General features: G+C 36.3%; 2 protein-coding genes across 2 annotated transcripts in view; both read right to left on the reverse strand.

Annotated features, from left to right (window-relative positions):
* LOC144958588 (uncharacterized) overlaps positions 1–210 on the reverse strand; it is an 8,189-nt gene extending 7,979 nt beyond the window's left edge. Inside the window, exon 1 of the mRNA XM_078890666.1 lies at positions 1–210. This exon is cut by the window's left edge and continues 390 nt beyond it. The gene's annotated coding sequence lies outside the window, so the exon portion shown is untranslated.
* Positions 211–4,116: 3,906 nt separating this feature from the next.
* Positions 4,117–8,896, reverse strand: LOC144958863 (uncharacterized). Its single transcript, XM_078891117.1, has 4 exons — positions 8,539–8,896; positions 7,926–8,030; positions 7,353–7,408; positions 4,117–6,276 (listed from the first exon to the last, which is right to left on the reverse strand). Exons 2-4 carry the CDS (start codon positions 8,017–8,019, stop codon positions 4,855–4,857), a joined length of 1,572 nt encoding a protein of 523 aa, XP_078747243.1. The 5' UTR covers positions 8,020–8,030; positions 8,539–8,896; the 3' UTR covers positions 4,117–4,854.
* Between the last annotated feature and the right edge of the window lie 3,718 nt (positions 8,897–12,614).

Raw genomic sequence — 12,614 nt, forward strand, 5'->3', positions numbered from 1 at the left:
CTGATTGGTTTGATATTGTGGCAAGAAACAACGATAAGTGTTGAATTGTAAGCTTCAAATTATTAGACGGTCAGATACTGTGAACGTTTTGGGTTTCCCCTTTATCAATAAAACACGCTGAATAAAACACTAAGGTCATTAGTGTTTTACTCATCGTGTTTTGTTGATAAATGGGGAAACCCTAAACGTCGACAGTATCTGTCTTCGTCTAATAAATTGAAGCTTACATTTCAACACTTATCGTTATTTTTTTCCTTCGAGCTTCAGGGTAGCAACATTTTCATAAATATGGCAAGAGGAAACGACACATATTATTGACAAGACCGTGTTCTAAGATTGACAGGACGATAGACATTGATTGCATTTTGATGTGGGAGATACGAGTTTTATCCTTTGTGTCTTTGTTGTTTGGCTTTTAAAGGAAAACCATGACGTGTCGAAGATAACAGCTTAAGTAAAAACTAGCGTCATATTATTATTATTATTATTATATCCTCCTTTTAATGGTGAAAGCCAAACACAGCAAAAATATATAAAAATAAAAAAAATAATCGAAGCTGTGGATTTTTTTTTCACGGCCTTTAGATTTTCACTTGAATTGGCGAATTTCTTATCTTGTTAACGTTTTTTTAAAATTTTGTTCTCTCCGTCGTAGTCCTCGTAGTCGTCGTCGCTGCTGTTTACATTGTTCCTGTTGTTGTTCCTGTTGTTATTGTTTGTGATTGTTTTTGTTGTTGGTGGTGTCCGGGGTCCCTCAACTGAGAGGGTCAAGAATAGCCCAACGCCAAGCCAGCGTGTCGTAAAAGGCGACTAATGGTGTGTGATTCCCCCATCTTTGAGTCACCTGGTCCTCCAGGTTGGGGGTTGGCAAAGGGTTAACACACCCTTTCCGTTTAAAACTCAAAACGTTACAGAAACACAGACAGACAAACTAAATCCTTTTTTTAGCTTGGCGACGAAGAGTTTCTGACAGAGAAGTGGTAAGACCTGGAATGAGATAAAAAAGTTGGCTCAGGATAGAGAAGGATGGAAACTGTTTGTCTGTGGCCTATACCCTGACCCAGGGTGAAAAAGGCAATAATGATGATGATGTTGAGGGGGCGAAGTGGCCGAGTGGTTAAGGCATTGCACTGTGACCCAGAAGATCCCGGGTTCGAGCCCCGCTTCAAGCACTTTCGTTTGTTTCCTTAGGCAAGATTATTACCCCCAATTTGCTCACTTGACTACATCAGTGATCCCTGTTGACATCTTGTTTGATGAATTAACTATTCCCTCATTAAATGCTTAAGCGACGATATCTTATTATCTCGTGGCAGAAGGGTTTATAAAGATAAAGAGGTGTTGAGAAAAATGTTGTAAAGAAATATTTTTGTCTTGTATTTTGACTTTTAGTTGTGTAATAAGTTAAATTCTTCTTCTTTTATTGTCACTTTGTCTACAATTTTCATACGTAATGTTTACAGCAGCAGCTTAATTGCAACATGTCAACCAGTTCTTGTAAAGCACCATTAAACACGTTTGGTGGAGATTGGAGCTAAATAAGTATTTATTACCAATTAATCAATTAAATTAAATTAATATAAATGCTTTTGATAAAAACACACAGATTATGATATGTGACCGCCCCCCCCCCCCCCTTTCCACCTTTCAATTACAAAAAAAACGACCCCCCCCCCTCAAGAAAACAAACAAACAAAGACCCAGCAAAACAAATAAACAGAAAACCCAATTCACTTTCGAAAAGAAGTAATAGGTAGGAGTAGAGAGGATGAAATCTTTATTTAAGATATTAGATATCATTTATTAATTCATATGCAGTCCTTAAAATAACTAAAGTTAAAAAATACCAACCACGTAATAATAATAATAATAATAATAATAATAATAATAATAATAATAATAATAATAATAATAATAATAATAATAATAATAATAATAATAATAATACAATAATAATAATGATAATAATAATAATAAATAATAATAATAATAATAATAATAATAATAATGATAATAATGATAATAATAATAATAATAATAATAATAATAATAATATAATAATAATAATAGTAGTAATAATAATAATAATAATAATAATAATAATAATAATAATAATAATAATAATAATAATAATAATAATGATAATAATAATAATAATGATAAGAACAATAATAATAACAACAACAGTAATATTAATAATAATAATAGTAATAATGTTAATCAAGAAGATTCAATCCATTTGTCACTAACTTCATGAACCAGTAGAAAAAAAAAACAACAAACAATCAATGTACGCATTAATTTATATACCTAAACATTCGTCATGTATGTTCAGATCATACCAATTATTTGATGTCGAAAATCTACTCACACCCTTTGTGTACAGAAAACACCAAAATCAACAACATCCAATTAACTATAGATAGTTTGAAGTTGACGTAACTCAGGTCTTTGTTATTGTTTTTTGCCATCCGCGTTTGTGAGTTGTTCTCACTAAACTGTATTAACCAGACTATAAAAGTTCATGGTTACACAAGTTTGTGTTGGTCCGTTATACTTCCGGATGGCAATGTTGTGAACTCCTTGGCCAAGCGCATTCTATCTATAGATAGTTTGAAGTTGACGTAACTCAGGTCTTTGTTATTGTTTTTTGCCATCCGCGTTTATGAGTAATTCTCACTAAACCGTATTAACCAGACTATAAACGTTCATGGTTACACATAGTTTTGTGTTTTAGTCCGATATACTTCTGGATGGCAATGCTGTGAGCTTCTTTGTCAAGCGCATAATTAACCAGTGGGTTTTTTACCAATCGAAACATAGAATTTGTGACACGCCTTCAAACGTACTCGGACAAACATAGTTGGTTGTTTATAAACAAGAACATGTGTGAAATCGACCTCTCTCTGATCATTGTTATTGTTTTTATACCGCCAAATGGGTGACGAGTTATCACACGATTTTCTCGATCAATCTATAAACGTTTAAGTTTACACATAGTTTTCTGTGTAATTCCTTTATGTCATTGATTTAGATAGGAGGGTACAGTACATACTTCTTTTTGTCCATGTAAATATAGATAGTTCGAAGATGACGTCATCAGGCCTTTGTTATTGTTTTTGCCATCCACGTTTGTGAGTTGTTCTCACTAAACTGTATTAACCAGACTATAAAAGTTCATGGTTACACAGAGTTTGTGTGTTGGTCCGTTATACTTCCGCATGGCAATGTTGTGAACTCCTTGGCCAAGCGCATTCTTTCTATAGATAGTTCGAAGATGACGTCACTCAGGCCTTTGTTATTGTTTTTGCCATCCGCGTTTGTGAGTTGTTCTCACTAAACTGTATTAACCAGACTATAAAAGTTCATGGTTACACAGAGTTTGTGTGTTGGTCCGTTATACTTCCGGATGGCAATGTTGTGAACTCCTTGGCCAAGCGCATTCTATCTATAGAATATTCGAAGATACGTCACTCAGCCTTTGTTATTGTTTTGCCATCCGCGTTTGTGAGTTGTTCTCACTAAACTGTATTAACCAACTAAAGTTCATGGTTACACAGAGTTTGTGTGTTGGTCCGTTATACTTCCGGATGGCAATGTTGTGAACTCCTTGGCCAAGCGCATTCTAAGGGAATATCGAGTTACTTAATCCTAGGGTAGTTACACAATTCAAACATACAGTAGTTGCTTACTGTGTCACGAATGAACTGACTCATCACGTCATGCTGGATTGCATCATGGTACTTAGAAAAATGATATTGGTGACTATGATGACAACGGGACTAAAATGATGATGATAATGATGATGACAGCAGCGACAACGTCGACGATGACCACGCCGATTATTACGATGACAAGATTAATAGTGATGATGATGATGATGATGATGATGATGATGATGATGATGATGATGATGAAGATAATGATGATGTTGATGATGATGATGATGAAGATAATGATGTTGTTGATAATTATGATGATGATGATGATGATGATGATGATGATGATGATGACGATGATGATGATGATGAAGAATAAGATTATGATGATGATGATTATGATTATGATGATGATGATGAAGATTATGATGATGATGATGATGATGATGAGGATGATGATGATGATGATGATGATGATGATGATGATGATGATAATGATGATGATGAAGAAGAAGAAGAAGATTATGATGATGATTATGATGATCATGATGACATAATAATAACAACAAAGACGATATCAATTATAAATCTATCATAACACGCCTTTTGCAATGCATTTATCACGTAAATATTTCATTATCAGCTAATTAGAATATGCTGGATTCGCGTATCGCGTGTACTCACTGATATAAAATTCCTCTCTGTCTTAGTATTTATTTATTTATCTATTTATATATTCGTTTATTTATTTTATTTATAATTTTAAAAATTTAATTTTTTCAAGAGTGCTCGACAATACACCGGAAGCACATAAAAAAATTTAAAAAAAAACAAAAAAAAAAAAACATACAACAAAACAACAACAGTGCCACAAAGTCGTGAAGATGGCCGGCATATATAGATAGAATGAAGTTGACGTCTCTCGGATCTTTGCTATTGCTTTTTGCCATCCGCGTTTATGAGTAATTCTCAATAAACTGTATGAATCGGACCATAAACGTTTACGGTTATATATAGTTTTGTGTATTGGTCCGTTATACTTCCGGATGGCAATGTTGTGAGATTCTTAGCCAAGCGTACACCTATACTGTGTAAAGCGGCTTTCTCATATTTCGATTAGCTGATAATTTGATATTTAAGTAGTAAGGCGTACGGATGTCACGCTAAAGCCATCTATACTATTCATTATCTACTTCTACGACGTAGGGATTTGTGTACTGTATCCAAAAAGCTCAAAGTCCATGGCGTATTTTTCAAGTATCTTTGCCATGATCGGCTTGGGCAGTCCCTCGTAATCTCTCTTCATGATTTTCAGTTGCTGAGCTCGCCCATTCTTTGCACCTAGTGAATATTTCATCGATTGCATTTTAATTTCTTTGATAATTGTCGTTTGGTTATAATCAGGCAAATTACTCGGCAAGGCCCCGTGGGATGACAGATAGCCCACCTTCCTAAAGACGTCCCAGAGCCTAGTGGCTAAATCCTTTTGACTGAAACATCGATGGAAGAAGCTGTACCACTGCATGCTGTGGATCTGATAGTTATAAATAGCCATATCTATCATGTGGTTCTCTTGTCTAGGGATCTTTTCTTGCTCTATGAAAATCCACTGTAAATTACATTGCTTTAGAATGTAAAGAGAATCCTCTCGCATTGTTTCAATGTGGCCGATGAAATTTGGATTAAATGTACAAGGGTTACATAGTTCAGTGATAGGGGCCCAAAATTCGTTGAAAATTGGCAGTGTAAAATCGATGAATTCTCGAAAGGTGATTGACTTTGGGCATTTCGGATCAGTACTTTTAGTTTTCACTCGAAGGCCCAATGTTGACCAGAAATCAATGAGATAGAACTTTTCCATGTACGAACTCCATAAGCGTTCAAGTGGATGACGAACAAATAGAATTCTTTTAGTTTTAAGCATCGTTTCCTTGTCCGTGTCTGATTTCCAGTCGAGTCTTGGAAGTGTGAAATGACTCGTGTATCGTATGTCATATTTGGAGATCTGAAATGGAGATTTGATTTGGAGGTATTCTAGTTCTTTGGGAACTTTACTGAGAAATGAGAAAATTTGTTCCCAATACGTACTGCCAGATTTGGGAACTTTGCAATATGTTAAGTTATGTTTAGACAATACGTAAACATCAGCGTCAACTTCGTGAGGAAATTTGTATTTATCGCACTGGGCTTTTGTGAAAGTAAGTCTTTCAGCCATTGCCGCCGCTGTTTTAGTTAAGTCTGGAAGTGGTTTCGCCGGTGGTAAAGGAACTGGTGGTTTAGGTTTTTGCATAACCACTGGAGCAGCTGGCTGCTTTACCATAGAAGAGGAATTTGGTGGAGATTTTTGTGCTTGTCCAGAGGAGAGTGGTTTGGCCGCGGCAGGCGCTGGAGGTTTAGCAGGAACTGCAGGAGCGATTGCGGCCGGTGGCGGCGGCGGCTGAGCAGCAGGTTTGTTTTGAGCGAATAGGCCACTGCTGGGTGTAGGGTTTGATTTCGTCTCGTTAAATGTTGGTATTTCGAGTTTTAGAGTCTCTATGATAACCGGCACAGGATGTTCCTCGAAGGGACCCAGAGGCAGGCGATGTAAAGGTTCCAGCAATGCTTTGTCCACCCGGAGCTGGTAAAATAAAAGAAAAGATTCATCGAGCAATTAATGTAAAAGAATACAAACGTTACCACGAAGGAAAGCTATACTTATTTTTGTTATTATGTAAAGCCCGAATAGATAATTTATCAACGCTTTAGATTGAAATTGAAACTGGTTAAATATAAATCACAATCGATTTAATTTGCAAATCGATTCATGTCTTAAAAAGTAGCTAGTCTTTTTGGACCCAAAGGCTTATGGAATTGGAATTGATTCCGGTCCTTGTAGTACAAAACACACAGTAATATTTTGCATGCTATCATTTGGACACTATTTATTCCCCAAATAATTATGGATAGAGACAGTCTGAAGGCATACTATAATTCCAGGGGACGAGATATCTGACTGCTTGGCGTCTGGCTTTATTTTCCTTTAGCATTATATTACAACTAAAATTTCTCAATTTGTGGCGCTGAACTGCGCCAGACATCTTCAATTTTTTCGGGGGTTTTCTCCCCCGGAAAACAAATAATTTTCCAATAGGTTGAATAAAGGGACACTTTGTTTGCTTTCATACGACAGGTGGCTTCGTGGTCTTGTAGTACGACATTCGGCTTTTGAACTGCTAGCCTTGGTTCGAATCTCATTGTGTTAGCGCAAAGTTGAGTGTTTTAAAAAAGGTTCTTACTCGTATTATCAGATGTAAACTGAGTACCTGGCCTCTAACTGCGTTTATTTTTAATGCCAAGAAAAATGTACAACATTATTATAGCGCCCAACAGGCACCACGTCTCGTTCTGCTGTTTGTTTGGTAAGTTTTGCTGTTGGTTTGTGATCGCTTGCAAGACATTCAGAGCACATTTAGCGGATTTTATCTATATAAAAGCTAAGTTTAAAAAGAATTTTGTCTCATCCCTTCAAAACGGTGTTATATTTAGATAAAGAAAAGATAATTTATAGGCAAAAATACAAGACCAGGGTAAAATTGATTTGTTTTATTGCGGGTAGTGAATATAATATTTAATTTCTTAAAGTGGAAACAATACTGCCCCGACGTAACATTGCTCTGATGCAAAAGGTCTTAACCGTGATAACAAATTTCTTACCGTTCCGTCAGATACAACTGGAAGCTTCCATTCCTCGTCAGCATCCTCTATGTATTCTGAAAATGTGAAAATCATTAAACTCACAATACACAAATCAATGATTTTAAAAATATAACAATAACAATGATGAAAAGATACTAATTTTTATATACTGTATTCATCGTCTATAAATGTTGAAGTTACAATAGAACTTATTTTAACGAACTTGCTTGAAACGAACTAATGGAAATAATGAACCCAAGCCCGTGCCCTCACTATTATTTCAATATAAGGAAATACTGATATAACCAAACGAGTACGCGTCCCGCTGTCCGTGGCGCAAATTTGAGTTTATGGTAGAAGGCTGTTTATTTATACTCCTTCACCACACTCATGTGTTCAATAAGTACTTGGCCGATAACAGGGTTGTCTCCGTAAAAAAAATAAATAAATAGATTCTTACAAGCGTTTTGTTTCATCATGAGTTAAATTAAGTGCTGCTGTTGGTTTAGAACCCTTCGTAAAATATCTTGCGCATATTTAATTTAGTGGATATTGCTCTATACAAAATCTCAAGTTTTTTTTAGACCTTACCGTTACTGCTGGTGGATGCATAGAGCACAATAGTAAGAACGAGAATGACTGCAGCGTAGACAATCTTTTTCAACGATCTCCAACGACGAAGCATTGTGACTTACTCTGGACGGACATAGACAAAGAGATAAGAAATGATGATATAATTATGAGAATAGGAAAAGCTATGAATGGACAGTGCCAAACAAAGCGAAAGAAATATACAAGACAACATCATCCAACAATATTTTAATCGACGTTTTCAATTATTTAAAAAAAATACTATTTATTGGGAGAGGGTAGGATGATAGATATTTATACGAATAGACACAGTACAGGGTTAGGGCCGTGTTGACCATATGGTAAACTGGAGTAAATGGCCTAAAAATACCAACACTCTGGACACGTTGGTGAAAATAAAACCAACACAAAAATAAACAAAATCGGTGGATGAAAATAAAAATAAATAAATAAAACGGGAGCAAAGTTACAGTGGACACAACATGACAGAATCATGCTTTTTATAGAAATTAATTAATCTTTTACTTTCTTGAAGTTTTATCTCTTTAAAATAATATTATGTGCTCATGGGAGACGGACTTAAAAAATTATTTTTTTCATCTTTAACTTTTACTTTTATTTTTTCCTCCTTGTGTGGCCGGAATTTGTGGATAGTGGTGAGGCAAACGCCTATGTTGCCTGTTGGTTATTCGGCCATTGAGAAAACAATTCGCCTTTTGCTGCGATTCTAAAGATAATATGTGTAATTATTATTTCCTTTTATTATTTGTAGTGCTTGTGTGTATTAAAGCACAACGCTAGTCTTTAAATCCATACACTCAGAAGTAGAACACGATCATTTGACACTAACATCAAAGCAACACATTTGATACACTTTATTTAAGTAAACAAAAGATCATTCGACAATTCGGACGAGAACGTATTTTTTGAGAATCTTAATCTTTTCCAAAATACACTCAATAATCTTCCTTATCCACCCTACTCGTTATCAATACAGTAAAGACAAGTCCATCTCTCCCTCTTACACCCCCCCCCCCCTTTTCCCACACACACCCTCTTCTCCTATCACACTCAACCACCTTCCCTTGACATCAATATTTTTGATCAATAAACTTGACATCGACATTATCATTTAATGAGGCCTCGTGGAAAATCTGGTAAGTAAAACCTCGGACGATTAAAAAATGAAAACAGTTGAGGTTCCTAAATAGTAACTCACCCGTTGCAACACAAGTCGTTTGGTATAACATGATCAACCAATGATGATGATGATGATGATGATGATGGTGATGATAATAATAATAATAACAATAATAATAATTTGAGAAGTCTCCATTTAAAGGACCAGGTTTAAAAAAATCTTTTCTTCTAGAATACGGCATTACTGGCCATTGATGTCATCAATATCCATCACTGACTATTATATAACTAGGTATACATTCAATCTTGAGTCGAGTGTTAAGCTGCCTTAAATTCTGGATCTTAAAGGAACGAAAACGAAAATAGCAACTTTCAAGATAAATTGGAACTCAGCCCTTTCTTAGCCGACAAAAACAAACAAATAAACACACACACACACACACACACACACACACACACACACACACATTCACCTAAAAATAAATTTAAGCAGTTTTATCAAAAGATAAAAAAAGACGAGTGTGTTGCCTTTTGTAAAGATGGATGGAGTACCTTATATTAATACAGCTGGAACATTGGAAGATCATCATTGCAAGATAAGAAAGTATCATCTTATATTTATATGTAGTGATGGGAAGAGGGGTGAACAAAACAACTAAGATACCCTCATTGGCAGTCTTAGATACCCTCATTGGCAGTCTTAGATACCCTCATTGGCAGTCTTAGATACCCTCATTGGCAGTCTTAGATACCCTCATTGGCAGTCTTAGATACCCTCATTGGCAGTCTTAGATACCCTCATTGGCAGTCTTAGATACCCTCATTGGCAGTCTTAGATACCCTCATTGGCAGTCTTAGATACCCTCATTGGCAGTCTTAGATACCCTCATTGGCAGTCTTAGATACCTCATTGGCAAGTCTTAGATACCCTCATTGGCAGTCTTAAGATACCTCATCATTTTTCATGTCTTAGATACCCTCATTGCAGTCTTAGATACCTCATTGACAGTCTTAGATACCCTCATTGGCAGTCTTAGATACCCTCATTGGCAGTCTTAGATACCCTCATTGGCAGTCTTAGATACCCTCATTGGCAGTCTTAGATACCCTCATTGGCAGTCTTAGATACCCTCATTGGCAGTCTTAGATACCCTCATTGGCAGTCTTAGATACCCTCATTGGCAGTCTTAGATACCCTCATTGGCAGTCTTAGATACCCTCATTGGCAGTCTTCTCTTTATTTAAAGATCTGAACAAGTGTGTAATGAAAGGTGCTAGACAAAGCAAGAAAGAAAAATACAAGAAAAAAAAACATCCCAAAAATCGGTCGATCTCATGTATTCTTCTTTCTTGCTTTGTCTGGCACCTTTCATTCACACTTGTTCAGATCTTACACCGGTGCCTGCACCTTAATTTCTTAATTTGATATTCTCTTTATTCAAGTGTTGACGAGGCATCTCCATATTGTTTTTGTCCAAGCTTCCCTTTGATTCTGTGCTCAAATAATTTCTGCTCATTAAATGTTTATGATCAGTACCTGAAGAGGTGTGTAGGATACTGTGTCAAGCACAAGTAAAAGAAATGCATTAACCCCCCCCCCCCCCCAACCCCCGAAAAATAAAACCCAAACCATCCTTTACAAAGGTTAGCTGTTTGTTTTTTTCCCTATAATTTTCTCCATGCTTTGTCTGCCGCCACTGTAACATCCACTCCTTTTCAATTCTTTATCTTAGGCTCAAATTTTTGAATGTTTATGACGACTTCAACTTCCAAACCACCATCGATAACCCTTCTTACAGATTTTTCATTTGAAAAAAAACCCAGTTCAAATCAAACATAGATAATATGTCAAAAAACGCAACACACACACACACACACACACACAAAAAAAAAAGCAAAATAAACTATATCTATTTTTTTAAAAAAGAAGAAAAAACACGACAAAGACACAAACAAAAATAAAACCAAAGACAAAATAAAATAAATAAAAATAAAAATGAAGATTCCACGTGCAATCCGTTCATGTTTCTTATGCCCATCCAGGCACAAACAAATGATAGTGCTCTGTGCTGCTATGTGGTCTTATGGTATGACACTTGCTTTCAGATTGTAATCGTTTGGGTTCGAGCCTCGGTCGGCGCATAGTTGAGTCCTAGGAAAAGGCTCTTTACTTACATTCTCTCAGCGTACTCAAGTGTAAAATGAGTACCTGACCGCCAACAGCGTCGGAAAAAAAGTAATATCGCCTACGTGTTGCTGTTGGTCAGGGACCCTTTGTAAAGCGCTTTGAGAATGTTCAGTGGATATTGCTCTATATAAAAGCTAAAGTTATGTTATGACAGAGATAGCTTAAGGATCCCCGCCAAGACCAGGGGAAACCCCCCCTAGCAAGTCTCAATACAGATCAAAGGCAGAGAGCAACATAGAAATGGAAAACATATTATGGGGGTAGTAGTAGTAGTAGTAGTAGTAGTAGTAGTAGTAGTAGTAGTAGTAGTAGTAGTAGTAGTAGTAGTAGTAATTTCATTTCGTCAACCCAGCTTCGACAGTCTTCCTCAGCCCTAAGGACTGTTCATAGCCACCTTCAAGTTTAGTTACTGGACAGTGGAGGACAATGTGATCACTGGTCTCTGGAGCTGCCTATGGGGGTGCAAGACACACCAGGTGACCTCTCTACCCACCATGGGAGGTCAGAAGGCCCCACCCAGGTGCGTGGATACAATGAGGCTTTGCTATAATGGAAAATCACTGCGTCGCCTCTTGACAACTCGTAATCAAGTTTTACTGGTGCAACCTACATTTTGTATCCCCATCAGACAAGCCTTGTTTTTGTGGTGGATGACTAACAAACGTTCCAATGTTAATGTTATACCTATATGGATGTAGGTATTTCATAACTTTTGTTGAAAAGAACGGGATGATAAAATCGATGACCATCAAAATATTATACCCGGCCACCTCCTTGTAACACACGACACAAGCCAACTTGCGTACATTGACAAAATAACTTTTTAAAAAACCATTTTTGCCAGGTTTAAAAAAAATGATTTTACTTCATCGATGAGTTGAGAAAACCTCCAACTTGCAAACAGAGAAACAAAAACAAAAATAAAACAACCTCCCTCCGCCCAAAGAAAATATAAGAAGCTAAATCCTGATTTCTCACGAGGTCTTAGGGGGGAGTGGGGGTAATTTTAATTCATAAATAATTTAAGTAAACGCCTTCTGACCAAAATGAGTTTTTAGAATGTACCACAGAACTATCGTACTCTGAAAAAAAAAATAAATTAAACTTTGGCCAGAAAACTCGTCCTGTTAATTATATCGATGCCACCCCCCCCCCCCCCCCCACACACACACCCTCCCCCAAAATAAAAATGAAAAAAAAAATAAAACCCCTCTCAAACTCGGGACTAAGGAAGTCCTATGTTTGAGAGTTTTTATTTTAATTGTTGGTTTCTTCTTCTTTTTTGTTGTTGTTGTTTGTTTGTTGAAAGATGTTACATTTTAATAGAGCGATAATTGAAAGACTGAGCTTTCTGGTCAAAA

This window comes from Berghia stephanieae, chromosome 13, assembly GCF_034508935.2.
Source record: "Berghia stephanieae isolate SIO BIC M18660-M18661 chromosome 13, UCSD_Bste_1.3, whole genome shotgun sequence".
Taxonomy (NCBI): Eukaryota; Metazoa; Mollusca; class Gastropoda; order Nudibranchia; family Aeolidiidae; genus Berghia; species Berghia stephanieae.

Bases quoted from the DNA above. Each gene is read 5' to 3' on its own strand.
- LOC144958863 (XM_078891117.1), bottom strand. From the start codon at position 8,019: ATGCTTCGTCGTTGGAGATCGTTGAAAAAGATTGTCTACGCTGCAGTC. The intron at 7,409-7,925 runs GTAAGGTCTAAA...TCACATTTTCAG, and splicing joins TGCATCCACCAGCAGTAACG to AATACATAGAGGATGCTGAC. The intron at 6,277-7,352 runs GTAAGAAATTTG...TTATTTTACCAG, and splicing joins CAGTTGTATCTGACGGAACG to CTCCGGGTGGACAAAGCATT.